General features: G+C 38.1%; 1 protein-coding gene across 4 annotated transcripts in view; it reads right to left on the bottom strand.

Annotated features, from left to right (window-relative positions):
- Window positions 1-20157, bottom strand: part of THADA (THADA armadillo repeat containing) — a 330132-nt gene that overhangs the window by 279934 nt on the left and 30041 nt on the right. For 2 of the 4 annotated variants that reach the window (XM_047852046.1, XM_047852045.1), the window contains exons 15-19: window positions 15920-16043; window positions 8965-9116; window positions 6307-6520; window positions 2329-2464; window positions 1918-2051 (exon numbers count right to left, since the gene is read on the bottom strand). In XM_047852046.1, the coding sequence (XP_047708002.1) occupies window positions 1918-2051; window positions 2329-2464; window positions 6307-6520; window positions 8965-9116; window positions 15920-16043 (760 nt within the window). Of the gene's footprint in view, window positions 1-1917; window positions 2055-2328; window positions 2465-6306; window positions 6521-8964; window positions 9117-15919; window positions 16044-20157 lie in introns of all 4 variants that reach the window. The other 2 variants (XM_047852044.1, XM_047852043.1) reach the window with 1 other exon arrangement.

The following is a 20157-nucleotide window of genomic DNA, read 5'->3' on the forward strand; positions in this document are numbered from 1 at the left end:
ACTCGCTCTCTCTCAAAATACAAAAAAAAAAAAAAAAAAAAAGTTATCACTGGCTCCAAATAGAAACCATGGAAAGACTTAGAAAAAAAGGATAATCAGAATAAAATGTGACCCATTTATTTTTATGGTTTTCAGAGAAAAGAAACATTTTCAAGAAATTCAGAATGCATGGCAGATAGTGTGGGGGAAAAAAAAAACAGGAAAAATGGAGACAACCAGAGGAAAAAAGAAAAGGCAAAAATCAAGGAAAAGTCTGTGGGCCACAGAATGTTTTTGAGACCAACAGGTATTTTAAAACCTGAAACAAACAGAATTTTAGCATAGTCTATAGGCCCCATCCACAATAGGTGACAAACATTCAAGATTTCTCATTCAGAATATACTGGTACTTGCCTGATCCAAATATTAGCTTTGAGATTGAATGTTCCTTACTCCCATGTACTGTTTAAGTAAGAAAACTAAAACATCAAATTTTGGTCAACTCTCAGCCAAAATTAACAAATAACTGTGTCTTAAGATCATGAACCATCATCAATCTGCCAACTCATTTTTAGTTAAGAACAAAATCTAACATTTTCACACAAACACACAACTCCAAGTTACTTTAATTGGGTATTTGTGATATATGCTCAGTGTGTTTTTAATACAAGACTCTCATTTGCACTCCAAAATGCATTCACTATGTTTCAATGCCAAATGTAAATTTTCTTCATGATTTTCTAGGTGTTCAAAGGAATACTCCTGTTAGTATAACACCTTTAGCATCCAATCCCTTCTGGCTGTTGTAATACAGGTATATATATGTCACCTACGACATCCCACACACTTAGTTCCCAACCTTTGAGGAATCATTCCTGCATTGGTTTATTCATTATAACAAATATTTATTGTAAACCTCTTTCTACCAGGCACTTGCTAAGCACAAGGGAGGAAAATACCGAGAAGATCCCTGTTAATTAAATTGCAACAACTCCATGTGGAATGCTTTGGGAAGAAGAAAAGTGTAAGAAATGAGACTGGCAAGGTTGCAGGAGCCCAACTATTATAGGATCTGATCTGAGGTCACTCAAGTATTTTAAATAAAGGGAGATGGAGTGGGGCAGACAACAAGGGTTAAGCAGAGATAATGTGGAACATGATGAATTATATGAGAAAAAACTGCTGTGAACACAGTAAAAAGGAAATGGAATGAGCCAAGAGATGGGGAGAAACCAGTTGGGAGGCCTGTGGAGTCATCCGAACAAGAGAGGAGGAGAGCCTGGAGTAAGGTTAGAAGATACAGATAAAAAGAGAAAGGATTTGAAAGACAGTTAAGGGGCACCACTGAAAGAATGTGAGGACAGGCAGTATACACGGAGCAAGACAGAGACGTCAAGCAGTCCGAGGCTCTTGACTTATGTAAACAGATCTTTGGTAGGGCCATTTACAAAGACACAAGGGGTTGGGAGGGAAAAGACAGATGAAAGTTCATGAGTTCAATTTGGGGCATTTTGAGTATCTTCTCCTATTTCTTTTTTTAATTAAATGGTCTTTGTATATCAAATGCTCTTTCCCCATTCCAGATTCCTAACAGGTTGCCCTCTCTGACTGAACCCCACCTCTCTGATTTATCCTGCCCACTCTCCCAGTCCCAGCTGCTATCTAGTAGGTGGTGCTCCGAAATGACAATACTAGAAAATCTAATCTACCCCAGGAGAAAAAGTACTTCACTCATCCGGCTTTATTGATTTGTTTCTTTTGGTTATTTTTTAAGAGTAAAAAACAATACTAAAGTGGCAGCAATCTTACTAATCATAAGCAATTCCTTAACCAACCTATTTAACTTTTATATCTTCCCCAAAAAAATGGTTTGGGGGGTACGTTGGGGGGAGGTAATGAGGAAAAATATAATAATTACGGTTTCTTTCATCTGCTGACCTGAATCAGTGTCCATTGGGATGAGGCCTTCTGGGGAGGAACTCTGAATGACCGGAGACACCACGGCAGAAAGCCTATACGACACCAAGAGGAGCTTCTCTACCACAGGTCTCCATTCACTCACCAACTGCAGGCTGCTGCAACAGAAGGCAGTAGGGAAATTTGTAGTAAAAGCAAACAATCAAAAATTGCAAATGGAAATTATGACACATAAGAAGTTGAAACAATTTGTTTCTAAACTGTGCAATCTATGAAATATTTAAGACATATAAAAATATGTGTACATAGGTACCTTTTAAAATCTAACTTTGAATTCTCTTTAACGCAATACATTCCTTTCCTAGGACACATTCCAGTAAGAGTTGAGAGCTCAGAAATGCGTGCTCGGGAGAGAGCTGTGGATATACTTACTTTAGAGACAACCTCTGCAAAGCTCCTGTTATACAGTGGGCTCGCCCATATAGTGGAAACGATGCTGCTGCCTGAAGCAGAGAATTTTCAGCCTGAGATATTTCCTCCTCAAGATTTTCCAACAAGCATTTGATAACTAGAAAAAGCAAACAAAAACCCAGAATAATGCCAACTTAGAAACACATTTATAAATTTGTGAATAGTTCAACAGTGCCCACAAAAAATCCAACTCAACTAAGCTTATGTTCAAGGTTTTTTGTTTTTGTTGTTGTTCTTGTTGCTTTTAAAAGAGATCTTTCAGCGGCACCTGGGTGGCTCAGTCTGCTGTGCTTCTGACTCTGGATTTTGGCTCAGGTCATGATCTCACGGTTCATGAGATTGAGCCCCACATGGGGCTATCAGCACAGAGCCTCCTTGGGATTCTCTCTCTCCCTCTCTCTCTGCCCCTCCCCTGTTCGTGCTCACTTATGTATTCTCTCTCTCTCTCTCTCAAAATAAACATTAAAAAAAATAATGAAGAGATCTTCCAAAGTTATCTAGCCTGTTATGTATTTCCAGTTAAGGTAGAACTGTGTCTTTCCTTAACTTCCTAGATCCATTTATAGCATTCACTCTGAATCCTTCCTAGACATCCTCTATCTGGGGCATCAGACCCCAGGCCCATGTGCCATGTGCTATTAGAACAGTTGCTGTTGTTTTAAAATAATGGCTTTATTGAGATATAATTCACATACCATGCAATTTATACACCTAAAGTGCACGAGCCAATGGTTTTTAGTATATTCACAGATATGTGCAAACATCAGAACAATGAATTTTAGAACATTTTAATCCTCTCCCAATCAAAAAACCTTACCCATTATCAGTCACTCCCCTCCCTCAACCTCTCACCTTCCCCAGGCCTAAGCTTATCTATTTTCTGTCTCTGTAGATTTGCCTATTCTGGACATACCTAAATGGAATCATATATTATATGGATTTTTTCACTTAGCATAATGTTTTCAAAGCTCATCCATGTTGTAGTGTGTATCAATATTCACTTTTTAATGGCTGAATAACAGTCCGTTGTATGAACATATCACATTTTATTTATCCATTTAACAGTTGATGGACATGTGAGCTGTTTCCATTTTCTGGTTATCATGAATAATGTTGCTATCAACATTCACGTACAAGTTTTTGTTTGGGCATAGTTTTCATTTCTCTTAAGTATATATGCCCAGTATGGACTAAATGTTTGTGTCCTTCCCAAAGTACATATGTTGAAGCTCTAATCCCCCAGTGTGATGGTATTTGAAAATGGAGTCTTTAGGAAGTAATTAGGTTTAGATGAGGTCATGAGGGTGGGACCCTGTGATGGGATTAGAGTCCTTCAAAGAAGAGGAAGAGACCAGAGCTTGTTCTCCTCCATGTGAGCACAGAGCAAGAAGGGTGCTCTCTGAAGCCAGGGTAAGGGTTCTCACGAGGCATCAAAACTGCTGGCACCTTAATCTCAAACTCTGTAGCTTCCACAACTGTGAGAAATAAATGTCCATGGTTTAAGCCACCCAGGCTATGGTACTTGTTAGAGCAGCCTGAGCATAGAACTGTGGGATCATATAGTAACGCCATGTTTAACTTTTCAAGGAACTGCCAGACTGTTTTCCAATGTGGCTACACCATTTTACATTCCCACAGCAGTGCGTGAGAACGCTATTTTCTCCACATCCCCATACACATGTTATTATCTATTTTCTTGTTTAGAGCCACCCTACTAGGTATGAAGTGCTTCCTCAATGTAATTTTGATTGTATTTCCCTACTGGCTAATGATGCTGAGCATCTTTTTATGTGATATTTTTCACATTTGTCTTTTACGGAGAAATGTCTATTCAGATTCTTTGTCCACTTTTAAATTTGGTAATATGCTTCCACTAGTGAGTAGTAAAAATTCTTCATATATTTTAGACACAAGTCCTCTATCAGATAAAGGAGTTGCAAATATGTTTTCCCTTCTACAGGTTGTCTTCTCACTTTCTTGATGGTATCCTTGACATACACAAGTTTCAAATTTTGATGAAGGCCAATTTATCTATTTTTTCTTTGTTTGCTTGTGCTTTAGGTGTCAGATCCAAGAAACCACTGCCTAACCTAAGATCACAAAGATTTACACCCATGTTTTCTTTTTACCTTTTGCAGTTAGGTCTTTGATTCATTTTAAACTAATTTTTGTAATATGGTATGAAGTAGAGGGTTCAATTTCATTCTTTTGTGTATAACTATCCAGTTATCCCAGCATAGCTCAGCAGCTTTAAATTTTAGAGTTATGTTTAACCAGTAAATTATTAACATTTAGAATATATAAGTCCTAAAAATCAATAGGAAAAAGACAAACAACCCTATAGAAAACTAAACAAAGGCATTTCACAGAAGGGGAGAAGCAAATGGCTTACAAACATGTAAAAAGATGTTCAATTACATTAGCCATCAGAAAAATGCAAGATGAAACCACAAGATACTACTTTATATTGCATAAACTTTTAAAATCTGACAAGGGCAAGTTCTGGTGATGATATAATACACCACAACTCTCATAATTTATTGGTAAGAATGTAATTTAAAAATCTATTTGGCATCATCTAGTTAAACTGAGGATACACATATTTTATGACTAGGCTATTATCCTTTTTTGTTTACCATAAACTCCTAGACATGTCTAATAGAAGATATACATACGAGAGTGTTCACATCAGCATTACTTATTTAGAAAGAAGAAGTCCATCAACAGGAAAATGTACTAATAAATTGCAGTAAACTTGTATAATACATATGGTACTATTTATATAAAATTCAAAATCATGTAAAAGTAAATAATACATTGCTTAAATGATATATACATGGGTGGCAAAATCTAGGTAAAATAAAGATGAAAGACTGACATAATATATAGGAAGTAATTATACAGCAAGGGGAGGGAGCCAGGATAAAGGAGAGGCTTCAAAGGTATGGTGCTGTTGTACTTCTTAAGTTGTGTGTTATCACCTAGCTTGGGAATAAAACTTGTGAAATTTTTATACTATTACTATTTAAATCCCAAATATATTTAAATATTTTTTGTATGCATGAAAAATTTCACAAAGTTTTTAAATGCCTTAAATTTAAAAAATCCTGTACATGAGGGGCCCTTGGGTGGCTCAGTCGGGTTAAGAATCTGACTTCAGCTCAGGTCATGATTTCATGGTTTATGAGTTCGAGCCCCGCCATTGGCTCTCTGCCGTCAGTGCAGAGCCTGCTTCAGATCCTCTTTCATCCTCTTTGCCCTTCCCCCACTTGCTCGCTCACTCTTTCTCCAAAATAAAAAAACATTAAAAAATGAATAAAATAAATCCTGTACATGAACTCCCCAGTTTACCCGAAGTGCAAACCTCTTCCTCTCATGTATCAGGGTCTCCTTTCGAACCCAGCCCTGAAGCAACTAGAGTGGGTAAGTGCCATCTTCCATGGCACTGTCACCTCTCTATCCCCAGATCCATGGCCACGTTTCCACCAGAACTACCCAGGGCCTCCTAACTTTTTCCCATTATTAGTTCTCTTTTTCACAGCATTTTTGCCATCTTGGAGAGAACAACTTTTAATACTCTTCCTACATCTGACCTTAGAAACAGCAAAGATGATCTGGCTGTAGATACAGTAAAATTTCTGCAAAAAAAAAAAAAAAAGCACAATTTTTGGCAGAGAAAGAGGTCCTATTTAAGAGCTGTATTAATATACATTTGTATATCTACTTATTTAACACGAACCCTCTGTGTAGAAACAGTGTCATAGCTGAGTAAACTATTTACTTGCAAAAGAGAAATTCATGTATTCTCATATGCTGGTAAACTCTTAAATAAAAAACACCAAGTAAATGTTTAACCACTAGCAATGCTAACTAAATGAATAGTGAGAAAGATACTGGTTTTGATAAGCGACAGCAAAAGGTCATTTATTCAATACAAACCCATTAATGTGTTCCTTTCCACCACAATAGCAGATGTATCTCCATCACCACATGCAGCTTGTTGAGTTTGTAAGTAGGCAGACAGAGATGAGGGCAGGGCATTCTGCCAGATTAAGAAGTTCAGCAGGTAGGAAGCTGTCACACAGTCATATGGCTTGGTGCTTGTGCTGAGCTCCAGTGCTGCCTGGAATAAGCCTTGCAGTTTCTCCGAATCCTAGAATAAATCACAGACTCAGTAACTGTCACTGAAACATTTCTTTGATTTGAAGGAATAGTACATATTTAAAAACAGAGCCTGCCACATAACTGTACTCAGTATAAACATTAGTTCAATTCCCTTTCTCCCTGAATATAGGTTAGACTTTTTATTATAGTAATTATTGATTATTATTATTCAGCTCTAATGATGAGGATCTTGAATGTAATTTCGTTGGGAAATGCAACATTGATAATGCTTTTCTTTTTTAAAGCACCTCTTTCTCCAGCAGAAATATGCTTTTTCCTGTAGAAATGGCCAGATCATCTTTGTTATTTCCACATGGAGTTTTTTGTACACTGAAGTTCATTTTACCTGTGTTGTGTCCACACAAAAGGACAAATACACCAGGCTATTCCTGGTGAAAATCCATGTATATGTGTAAAAAATAAAGTGCTCATATCAGCCTCAGAAATTCTGCATCAGAGCTCCCCCACCTCTATCTCATAGAAACATCCACTCACATGTCCGTCCTAACGAAGAAAAAGGACAGTTCACTGTAACATGCATGGAAAGACACTGGGCTGAAGTCAGGAGATGTGGGTCCTAGTCCCAAATCCATAGTAGACAGACTGCATATTCAGTACACTGGGACTTAGGGTTTCATGGCTCAATTATATTAATTCTACTAGGATTATTACAGAACTGTCTAATACAAGGGGAAAAAATCGTTATAAACTTAATTTTTAATTTGGTTATAGGTATATCGATATTTAATTTAATTGGAAATCTATTTCTAAAGGTAACAAACATACTGATTCAAATACCTATTTCTTTCAGTTTAAATTCTCTGCCATTTGATAGGTTTAATTTTCTGTGACCTAAAAAACTTAAAGATAGGTGCCAAAAGCTCAGATCTAAATAAATATTAGAAAGAACCAATTGAGCACCTAAGCCATTTTTTTGTAACTTACAGTTAAGTCCCGGAATTGCTTAACTAACAATTAGTAAGAAACACAATACGTGGCCTTTGGAGTCTAAAATATCTTTGTTCTATCATCTGAGGTCAGTAAAAATATAATATAAAGACCTTGGATATGTAGCTCCACAAGAAAAAAGGGCAACAGACTATCTGAGTAGTAAAACCATGTATTACAAAGATATGCCATCAAAAACATACATACACAGAAAAAAAAAAAAAATATATATATATATATACACACACACAGGTCCTTAGAATAGTTAGGATTTAAAAACGTTTTAAAGTTACATCAAAGGACCAAGTCTTTCATATAGGTGCTATAATATACCCTCCCCACACAAGATATTCTCAAAATATTTGCCAAGTATGAGTCATCTATATGATACAAGGCTTCAGTGTGATGAATGGTAAGGGGCAAGGAGGATGGGAAGGTGGGAGAAGAGAAAGGAAACAGAGGAAGAGAAAGCATCTCCTTTAAAAACTCTATATGGTACAAGTTTGAAGCCTAAGCACCAAAAGAAGCTTCTGCTTAGCAGGGCACCTGAACGATGCTCTAAGATACTGCAATGCCATCTAGAAGCCAATGAAACAGACACCTTATGCTCTCTGACATGCGCTCCTATAGAATCCCATTGTATCTATAAGCTGTCCCGCCCTAAATAGAGCCTAACAGCCAGAAAACAGACCATGGCTCAGCTGCAGCCCCTGGAGGCACCTTTGGCCTCTATACAGTTCTAACAGAAAGCCATAGCAAAGCTCTGGAGCCAGTGAATCCACAGCTGCTGGTGGTCACAGCCTCAGAATATACCTCAAGGGCAGAGCCAAGCACCCCATGTTGTGCCATCACTCCTAGCCCACCTTCGCTTCTCACCCTACAGCTAGAAGTGCCAGTTGTCAGGAAGAGACAACTTCTCTTAGGGGCTGGGGCTGGGGCTGGGGTAGGAGGCCAAGGAAGAGAACTGTTGTTAACCTCAAGTGCTCTGAGTTTCAGTCTCAGTTTAGCTACTGCTTGTTGGAAGATCAGAAACATGTTCTCTACCTCACTTACACTCAGCTTCCCAGTCAACTTGGCAAGCATGTTATCTCAAAACACTCAAGTTACTGTAAGTGATGTGTTTGGACCGAATATTAACATGTCCACAGGAACTGGGGAGACCACAGTTAACTGAAATCTACGAAAAATCTTGTGGGTAATAAAACCTACTGCTTCTTACACCTCCTTTTTTTATCAAAACAATAAAAAAAGCAAAGCTCACAGATGTGGACTTTGTTTTCTCTTATGGTATTTCCTCCTTCCCTACCATCCATCCCTACCTACCACCCTGCAACAGTATACGTATGATAACTGAAATAGTCAGAAGATGTGAGAAGGCAGACGCAAAGAGCCTGGACAATCCACAGATTGCTTTATTTGCTGCTAAAACTAGAAAGCTTTCATGCATATACCACATTTACGTTTATATAGGAAAAGACCAAAGACCTGGAATTGTACAACTGTTTTTGGTAACTTCATCAGAAGATCAAATGCTAAAATTTTCACTTCTTCAAAAGTACTGGTAAAACATTCCATTAGTGTTTGGAAACGACCGACATCGATATCATGACTCAGCTGATACACTGTTTGGACTTGACCTAAAAAAAGAAAAAGATTTAAAAGTGAATAAAAGAGGGAGGCACTTGGCTGGCTCAGTCAACAGAACATGCAACTCTTGATCTCAGGGTCGTGAGTTCAAGCCTCACCTTGGGTGTGGAGCTTACTTTAAAAGGTAAATAAATAAAGGTGTCTGGGTGGCTCAGTTGGTTAAGCGACCAACTTTGGCTTAGGTCATGATCTCGCAATTCATGAGTTTGAGCACCACATCAGGCTCTGTGCTAACAGCTCAGAGCTTGGAACCTGCTTCAGATTCTGTCTCCCTCTCTCTCTCTGCCCCTCCCCTGCTCACACTCTGTCTCCCTCTCCCTCAAAAATAAATAAACATTAAAAAAATTATTTTAATAAATAAATAATAATTTTTTAAGTTAATAAAAGAAAAAGGAAATCAACATGTTTCAATTATTTGGTCAAATTTAAAGAAAAATTCACACTTCACAGTTTATCCACAGTAGCATATAAAAGAATAATTTGTCCTTTATTTCCTAAAATGATAAAATAATAAAGTTCCCCAAATAAAAAATACTTTTTAAAATTTTGTTTAAAACCATTCTCTTTCAAAGATTATGTTGTATATAAAAGATCCCAAAGTTGGTTTTTAAATAAATAAAAACAAATAAATTTCGGAATTCATCTTTTAAAAAATCTTTGTAAAATGTCTTGATCTGGAATCCAAAGTCCTACAATCTTAGTTAAATCAATGCAGAATAATCAATGACATATCCTAATAGAATCACGGAGCATCAAAGATAAAGAAGGAATCTTTTGGTCATTCAGACACAAAATTCATCTACAAAATGGAAAAAATTAAGCTGACTTTATTCTTTGCCTTAGCAACACGTGAGGCTAGAAGACAGTGGAGCAATGATTACAACATCCTCAGGGAAAGTTGTGGTGAAAAATTATACATCAAAATCCTATTCCAGCATCATGTGTAACAGCAACATAAGCATTTCTGGAGGTATAAGAAATTAAGAACTACGTTTCCCCAAAAGCTCTTCTCAAAGAAAAGATGAATTTCAGCCAACCAAGAAATGAACAGAAAAACTATCACAAAAGAATGATGGTAGTCACCAAGTCCACTTAAATCTAAGATTAAGACTAAACAACTATGGAGGGGCGCCTGGGTGGCGCAGTTGGTTAAGCATCCGACTTCAGCCAGGTCACGATCTCGCGGTCCGTGAGTTCGAGCCCCGCGTCAGGCTCTGGGCTGATGGCTCAGAGTCTGGAGCCTGTTTCCGATTCTGTGTCTCCCTCTCTCTCTGCCCCTCCCCTGTTCATGCTCTGTCTCTCTCTGTCCCAAAAATAAATAAATGTTGAAAAAAAATTAAAAAAAAAAAAAGACTAAACAACTATGGGAATAATGGGCTTCACAGCAGAATGTAAAGAACACTTAACAAATTAACCACTGATAATACCTGAAAACATTCCTATGTTAATTTGAGGCACGATATTCAATATGATGTGCATTTCTTATTTAATCTTAACAAGTTGGTGTAACCCTGTGAAACTCCTAGAGCAAGTAAATCAAGTTTTTGTCATTTATTTACACCTCAGTTCAAATTTGCTTCTTTTCCAACTCAGATGCTTTTAATTTCTTTTTCTTGCTTTACTGCTCTGGCTAAAGCTTTCAGTACAATGGTGATCAGTAGTGGTCAAAGTGGACATCTGTATCTTGTTCCTGATCACAGAGGAAAGGCTTTCGATCTTTCACCATTGAGTATGGTGCGATTTTCATGAATGTCCTTTATCCTATTAAGAAAGCTCCCTTCAGGGCACCTGGGTGGCTCAGTAGGTTGAGCATCCGACTTTGGCTCAGGTCGTGATCTCAAGGTCCTTGAGTTTGAGCCCCGAGTTGGGCTCTGTGCAGACAGCTTGGAGCCTAGAGCCTGCTTTGGATTCTGTGTCTCCCTCTCTCTCTCTCTGCACCTCCCCCACCTCCCCCCCCCCCGACCCCGCTCGTGTCTGTCTCTATCTCAAAAATACATAAATGTTCAAAACAACTGAAAGCAAGCAAGCAAGCAAGCAAGCAAGCAAGCAAGCTCCCTTCTATTCCTAGTTTCCTAAGTGTTATTTATCATGACAGGGCGCTGCTGAATTTTGTCAACACTTTTCTGCATCAATACAGATTATCATGTTTTTTTTTTCCCCTTCATTTTAATGTGGTGTATTACAGTGACCCTTTTTTTTTTTTTTATGTTAAACCACCCTTGCATTCCTGGAATAAATTCCACTTAATTAGCTATGGGTATAATACTTTTAATATGCTGTTGGGTTTGGTTTGCTAACATTCTGTTGAGAATTTTTATATTTATGTTTATAAGGGATACCAGCCTATAGTTTTCTTGTGGTATCTTTGTCTGGCTTTGGTATCAGGGTGATGCTGGCTCCACAGAATGAGTCTGGAAATGTTCCCTTCTGTCCAATTTTTTGGAAGAGTCTGAGAAGGGCTGATTTTAAGTCTTTAAATGTTTGGTAGAATTAGCAGTGGAGCCACTCCCTCTAGACTTTTCTTTGCTGATACGATTTTGATTACTGACTCCATCTCTTATTTGCTACACATAACAAATTCTCTGTTTAAGTCAGTAACTTTATGTTTCTAGGAATCTGTCCATTTCATCTAAGTTATCCAATTTATTGAAAATACAATTGTTCATAGTATTGTCTTATAATCATTTTTATTTCTATAAAGTCAATAGAATAATGTCCCTGCTTACATTTCTGATCTTAAGTTATTTGCACCTTCTTTTGTTTTTTTCTTGTAGCTAAAATTTTGTCAATTTTGTTGACCTTTTAAAAAAACCAACATAAAAAAAAAAAACCAACTTTGGTTTCATTGATTCTCTATAATGTTTTCCTATTCTCCATTTCACTCACTTATCATATTATTATTTCCTTCCTTCTGCTAATTGTGGACTGTTTGCTCTTCTTTTTCTAATACCTTGAGATGTAAAGTTAAGTTATTGATTTGAGATCATTTCTCTGTTTAATGTAGGCGTTTACAGCTGTAAATCTCCCTATAAGCTTTTGCTTCATCCCGTAAGTTCTGGTAAATAGTACTTTGGTTTTCATTCATCTCAAAGTATTTTCTAATCTCCTTTGTGATTTCTTCTTTGACCCGCTGCTCGTTTAGGAGCTTTGCTCAAATCTGAAACCATCTCTGACACCACGGACGGAAACAGCTTCCCATCCTAGCAGACACTCAATATTCCCCCCACTTTCCTTCCTGAAATATTTTTTCATAATACTTCTCTCCATCTGAAATTCTATACATTACTTGTTAAGTTATTGTCTGTCTCCCTTCACTGAAATATCTAAGTTCAAAAATGGGAAGCATTTTGGGGCACCTGGGTGGCTCAGTCTGTTGACCATCTAACTCTTGGTTTTGGCTCAGGTCATGATCCCAGGTTGTGAGAGTGAACCCCACATTGGGCTCTGTGCTAGGCATAGAACCTGCTTAGGATTCTCCCTCTCTCCTTCTCCCTCTGCCCTTCCCTGCAAATGCTCACTCTCTCTCTTGCTCTCTCCCAAATAAAAAAAAAATTTTTAATAGGAACCATTTTGCTTTGTACACTGCATATCCTTGGCTGCTTGACATGTAATAAGCACTGAATAAGTATTTGCTGAGCAAACCCTTTTAATATAACTGTGGAATCCAATTTTGCACCATGAATACCATGACATTTTACTCTGAGTGAAAAAGGAACATGTGGCTTATTCTTCTTGAACTTAAGATGTACTTGAGTAAAGGCAGAAACCATTTTGACTAATCCCACATCAGTAAAATAAAATAAAAACCCACATTCAAGTTCTTGAGATAAAGATGAAGAATGAATTTATGTTTCCCACACTGTATTTCACAGCCATACCTCTTTGGCCTCCTTTAAAGTTAATGGGTAAAGTGTGGCCTGCTCCATTTGCGTTACCTTCCAGTTGTTTAATTAACATAATTACTGTGATATCAGTCACTGCCCAATTATATGTGACTCACTCATTAGGAGGATGACTCAGGTTTTTCACTTTTAAAGTACATTTAAATATATTAAACTACTCACAGAGCCTGGGTGGCTCAGTTGGTTAAATGCCTAACTCTTGATTTGGGTTCAGGTCATGAGTTCAAGCCCCAAATCCAGCTCTGTGCTGGTAACGCAGAGCCTGCTTGGGATTCTTTCTCTCTCTCCCTCTCTCTCTGCGCCTCCCCTGCTTGCACGTGTTCCCTTTCTCTCTCAAAATAAATAAACTCTAAAAAATAATAATAAAATTAATTAACTAAACTACTCTCTCAATTAAAAAAATAACAATATTGGGGTACCTGTGTGGCTCAGTCAGGTTAAGCACCCGATTCTTGGTGTCAGCTCAGGGCACGGTCTCATGGTTCGTGAGTTCGAGCCCTGCATGGGGCTCTGCACTGCCTGCTTGAGATTCCCTCCTTCTCTCTTTGCCCTTCCACCATGCACTCTCTCTCTCTCTCAAATAAATAAACTTTAAAAAGTTACCAATATTAATTCAGCCTACTATTATTGCCATACACCTAGGTGCAACTATATACTAAACACAGAAAAATTTTTGTTAAATGGATAATCAATCATTCTCAGGTAAAACCTTATCTTCTAGGGGCTCAGTCGGTTGAGCGTCTGACTTCGGCTCAGGTCATGATCTCACAGTTCATGGGTTCACACCCCGCGTCAGGCTCTGTCCTGACAGCTCGGAGCGTGAAGCCTGCTTCGGATTCTGTGTCTCCCTCTCTCTCTGCACTTCCCCCTCTCATGCTCTCCCTCTCTCTCCTTCAAAACTAAATAAACATCAAAAAAATGTAAAAAAAAAAACAAAAAACAAAAAACCTTATCTTCTAAATTAAGTTATAATACGACATAAATTCCTTAAACCGATGGGATAGCCCTGTATTCATTTTCTGTGCATAAAGTCACAAATTACCATAAACCTGGTGACTTAAAACCAGAGAAATCTATTTTTTCACAGTACTGGATCCATATTGACTAATGTCCAATTAGTCTGATATGAAGGTGCCGGTGGAGCCACACTCACTCTGGAGGTTCTAAGAACTCATTGCTCACCTCTTCCAGCTTCTGATGGCTGCCAGTATTCCATGGCTTGAAGCCATATCACTCCAATCTCCACGTCCACTGTTGACTCCTCCTCTTCTGTGTGTCACATCTCCCTCTGTTCCTCTCTAATAACAACAGCTGTGGTGGATTTAGGCCCACCCACATAATCAGGACTATCTTAAGACCCTTAACTTAATCATATCTGCAAAGGCCCGCTTTCTAGGTAAGGTTCACATTAACAGGTTCTAAGGATTTGATGCTATCTTTTGTAGGTCGAGCTTGGGCCTACCACTTACCTTAATCAGGTGATCAAATTAATCACCATGAATAACAGGACAAACCAGTATCATGTATCTCCTGATAACATGCCCTGAGAAGAGCACCACATTACTTATGCATTATACCTACCAAAAATGCACAACCTGAATCAATCATGACGAAACAATAAGGCAAACCCAAATGGAGATACGTTCTCCCAAAATGTTAATGTCACGAAATAAAAAACTTTCCAGATTAAAGGAGGCTTAAGAGGCATAACAGTGAAATGCAATGTGTGATCTGGGATTGGTTCCCGGATCACAGTAAAAATATTTTTCTAAGAAAGGCCACTCATTGGGACAACTGGCAAATTTTGTTGTGGATTATATAATAGATAATAGCATATCAACATTAAATTTCCTGAATTTGATTATTGTGTTGTGGTTTAAAAAAATAATGAAAGAGAGATAAACCAAATATAGCAAAATATTAACAACTGATGAATCTAGGTAGAGGGTACATGGCCATTTGTGAACTATTCTTGAAACTTTGCTCTTGGTTTGAATCTTTTCAAAACAAAAACTTGGAAAAAAATGGTGTTCTTTAAATGAAGCAGGGCTGCATGAACAGCAAAAACCATCCTCCTCCCTGCCAAAACATTACACTTTGCCTAAAAATTTAAACTAAAAATAATAATAACCCAATTACAGTGTAAAGCCTCCTGGTCCTCTGGCCATTCCCTCCAAAAGAACAGCTGAGCAGGATATTTTTCTATTTAACCACAGTCAAGGAACACTGAGCACAAACAAGAAATCCACATTAAAACGTACACACTTAATTAAGTGCAGGGATAAAAAGAACTATTTGTTGTCAGAAAGGAAAAGAACTGACTCAGAAGGAAGTTAAATGTTCATCCTCTTGAGTACCCCACAGGCGAAATAAAGGGTATCATTAAACCAGAATGCCTGGAAATGACATCCACATACTGTCTTTCTGAAACCAGATTGGGACTTATGAAACTGAGAGCATATAAGGGAAACCACATTTTAACCACAAAGACTCACTGAGGAATGTTTTACATAAAGAGGCTATTATTTTTTTTTAAAGAAGCTATTATTTTTTTTAATTTTTAAAACTTACAGGACAGATTGTACACTATCTGAAAACAGCAACACATGAATTGGGGGTTGAGAGAAGCCACTCTTCTCATCATAAGCATAATCCGTGAAAACTGTAGTTTTGGGTTGGGAAATAATGATCACTGAAAACAATTCCTCAGCCTTACGTCCCTAAATGACAAATTTAATTATGTCCAAGGAAGAATTATATAGTGAGAATAAAACCTCCTATAAGAACCTAAATAAAAGATGACAAAACTAAAACTTTAAGACAAAATGTTGAAAAAAGTATGTGTTTTGCAAGAAAAAAGTACTTTTCTCCAAACATTATTGAAAGCTTACCTTCTGGGACTGGAAAAACTTCAGCTACTGAGCCTAAAATGGTTAAAGCTGAAAATCTAGTTGGGTAGGAAGAACCAGGAAACAGCGCTTCAAAAAGACTGTTGCAAATGGATGACATGAAATTCTAAAAAAAAAAAAAAAAAATTATAGTAAGTAACTTAACTCATAATAGGTTATCTTCAAAGTAACACCTTTAAGAGTGGGGTTCTTTTTTTTGGCAAACCATAAAAGACTCTTAAATACAGAGAACAAACAGGGTTGCTGGAGAGCTGTGGGTGAGGGGATGAGCTAAATGGGCATTAAGGAGGGCACTTCTTGGGATGAGCACTGGTGTTATACATAAGTGATGAATAACTAAATTCTATTCCTGAAACCATTATTACACTATATGTTAATTAACTGGGATTTGAATTAAAAAAAAAAGAGTGGAGTTCTTTTTTTTTTTTTAATGTTTATTTATTTATTTTGAGAAGACAGAGACAGTGCAAACTGGGGAGGGGCAGAGAGAGAGGGAAACTCCAAGCAGGCTCCACTTCGTCAGCACAGAACTCGATATAGGACTCGAACCCATGAAGGAGTGAGATCATGACCTGAGCCAAACCCAAGAGTCAGACACTTAACTGACTGAGCCACACAGGTGCCCGAACTGGACTTCTTTTTTAATTAACAGGGAAAATATTTTTTAAAACAATACTAGTTGTTCACTTCCTTGACAATTCAGATTGGTACCCTTGACCGTAACCCTATCTCTATAGGGTCAAGGAGTACAATTTCTATTGTAGTCTATACAAGAAAAAAGTACACATTTTTAGTGAGAACAAGATCCGTTCTGCTCTGACTTGTGCTAAAGCCGTACGAATATTGGTTTCTTCACCAGAGGCATTCGAGTATGTATATTTTTTAAAGTTTTTTTTAATGACCCCCCCAAAATCCAATACATACTACTTTGATAAATTTGGTAAATATAATACTTGATAAATGTGGCTCTAATGACACAAATCATAAAAAGATCCAACTATTCCACTGTATTCTATCTTCCCCTTTGAGACTCTGGCTCTACCATTCTCTTTATATAAATGGTAAGGGAAAAAATGGAAACTTTTAGTAAAATGCAATTTAAAAAAAAAGCAAAATGGGAAATAGTTTATCCAAGATAAAGTCTTCTTCCTCTGGTTAAAATACTAATAATTATTACTATTTCTGTGTAAGACTGAAGAGAAAACTTAGAAGGAAAAGCTATGATTCTCAAGCATCTCATATACCACTATGCCCCAACAACATATAACTGAGCAGCACATAAGCAGTTCTAGTCCCAACTGATTCCAGAAAGGACCTTGGCATTCATTTCTTTGGTCAATGACATACAATCATGGGGATTTATCGTGTAGGCCCTTACAAGCCCTAAGTAAGACTTTATTAGTCTATTAAATCTATTGGGTTTTGGGGTACCTGTGTGGCTCAGTCAGTTGAGCTTCCAACTCTTGATTTCAGCTCAGGTCATGGGATCGAGCCCCATGTTGGGCTCCACACTGAATGTGGTGGAGTCTGCCTAAGATTCTCTTCCTCTCTGGGGTACCTAGGTAGCTCAGTCGATTAAGCATCTGACTTTGGCTCAGGTCATGATCTTGCGGTTGGTGAGTTCAAGTCCCACATCGGGTGAGCTTGAGCCCCGCTTTGGATGAGCCCTGCTTCTCTCTCTCTCTGCCCCTCATGGGATTCTCTCTCTCTCTCACTCTCTCTGCCCCTCACTCACTTGTTCCCTCTCTCTCTGTCTCAAGAAAAGAAAAAAAAAAAGACTCTCTCCCTGTCACCCCCTGCCCCTCTCCCCTACTCGTGCTCTCTCTTTCAAAAAAAAAAAAAATTTTTTTAAAAACCTATTGGGTTTCAAAAAGAATTAAAAAAATAAAAAACCTATTGGGTTTCAAAGCAATAGGGTAGTTATTGAAAGTATCCTAGTTAAAGTAGTTTTCTTTATAAATGAATAGTATAGTATTCACATTAAAGGACAACAAGTTCATCCTTTAAGAATGATCTTATCCGGGACAGCGGGTGGCTCAATCGGTTGAGCGTCCAACTTCGGCTCAGGTCATGATCTCGCGGTTGGTGAGTTTGAGCCCCGCGTCAGGCTCTGTGCTGACAGCTCGGAGCCTGCAGCCTGATTTGAATTCTGTCTCCCTCTCTCTCTGTCCCTCCTCTGCTCATACTCTGTCTCTCTCTGTCTCTCAAAAATAAATAAATGTTAAACAAACAAACAAAAAGAATGATCTTATCCTGGGGCGCCTGGGTGGTTCAGTTGGTTGAGTGTCTGACTTCGGCTCAGGTCATGATCTTGGGTTCATGAGTTTGAACCCCACATCAGGCTCTGTGCTGACAGCTCAGAGCCTGGAGCCTGCTTCTGATTCTGGGTCTCCCTCTCTCTCAGCCCTTCCACCACTTGTGCTCTGTCTCTCTTTCTCAAAAATAAACATTAAAAACATTTTTTTAAAAAAAGAATGATCTTATCCTAACTGTACTATCATTTATATTTTTAGAAATAGTTCTTTCTCTCAAGCAGACTCCCACAGGGATGCATGGACCACAGTTCATACATTTATATCCCTAGTCCTAAGCATATTGTCCTATACATATAGGAGAAGCTCAATATATGTTCTTGTCACTTTTAACAGCTCCTAGTGAGGCTCCCAAATACCTTAGCCTAGCATTCAAAATCCCTTTAGATTACTCAGGTGTTTTCCCTACTTGCCTTTAAGACTTTTTGCCATGTTATAATTGAGGCTATTGAAAAATAACGTTAAAATTGTTTAAAGTGATATATTTCAAATTACAAATATCTGTATGTTTAATTCTACTGTTATGCTACATTTTCATGCATAGAAGATGGAACACTTAGGTGACCAGAGAGGGAAGCCAACCACAGATATGAAATTGGTTTCTATTTCCAGCTTTGTCACTTGTTAACTGTGTAACTACAAGTATGAAATTCCTGAACCTCCATGACATTATCTCCTTATAGATAAAAACAAACAAACAAACAAACAAAAATACCTGTATTCCCTAGGGAAAAAAAGGAAACTTTATTTATACATACACACACAGTGTGTTAGTTAAGCTCTGTTTTGATTATTATAGCAAAAAAAAAAAAAAAAATTGCTACCCATCCCCAACTTGATTCTCTAACTTATTTCCTGTTACTCAGCTCCTTTGGTCCTCCAAGTACCTTGCATGTCATTCACAAATTCTCCCTGCACTTTTTCAAAACTTCCAAGCTTTCAAATAAGCAGGTATTAGGGAAAACGCTATTCAGATTTTAGAAATAAGAGCAGATGTGGATAGGAGTTTGGCTCTACCACTTAGTAGCAGAGGGACCTTGGGCAGGTTACTCAACTTTTCCAAGATGCAGTTTTCTCACTGTCTTGAAGTTTATTTATTTTGAAAGAGAGAGTGCAAGCAGGACAGGGGCACAGAGAGAGGGAGACAGAATCCCAAACAGGCTCCGCCCTGTCAGTGTAGAGCCTGATGCAGGGCTTGAACTCACAAACAGGGAGATCACGACCTGAGCCAAAGTTGGGCGCTTAACCAACTGAGCCACCCGGTCACCACTCATTTTTTTTTTTCTTTTTTTTTTTTTTAATGTTTTATTTATTTTTTGAGAGAGAGAGACAGAGTGTGAATGGGGGAGGGGCAGAGAGAGAGAGAGGGAGACACAGAATCTGAAGCAGGCTCCAGGCTCTGAGCTGTCAGCACAGGGTCTGATGTGGGGCACGAACCCACAAGCTGTGAGATCATGACCTGAGCCGAAGTCAGACGCTTAACTGACTGAGCCACCGAAACGCCCCTCATTTTTTTTTTAAGTGGGCTCTACACCCAACGTCGGGTTTTAACTCATAACCCCGAGATCAAGAGTCACACGCTCTTCCAACTGAGCCAGCCAGGCGCCCTAATTTTCTCATTTTTAAGTGAGGATAATAATGCCTCTCACAGTTTTGTTATTAAAGTTTAAATGAAAATGTGGATACAAAGCATTTTGTAAATTTAAAAGTACTCTAGCTATTACTATTAGTTATTTAGGTATGAAATAATCTCCTTCACTAGACTAGAAGACACCTTTCCCAACTAATAGCCTCCTCTTCTCCCCCAGGATTCACTCTGTTGACTGGCACCAAGCCTATCATACACTGTGCATGACACCCACTATTCCCACTATTATAAAGATGATGATAAATAATATAGTGTCAAAG

Source organism: Prionailurus viverrinus, chromosome A3 (assembly GCF_022837055.1).
Source record: "Prionailurus viverrinus isolate Anna chromosome A3, UM_Priviv_1.0, whole genome shotgun sequence".
Taxonomy (NCBI): domain Eukaryota; kingdom Metazoa; phylum Chordata; class Mammalia; order Carnivora; family Felidae; genus Prionailurus; species Prionailurus viverrinus.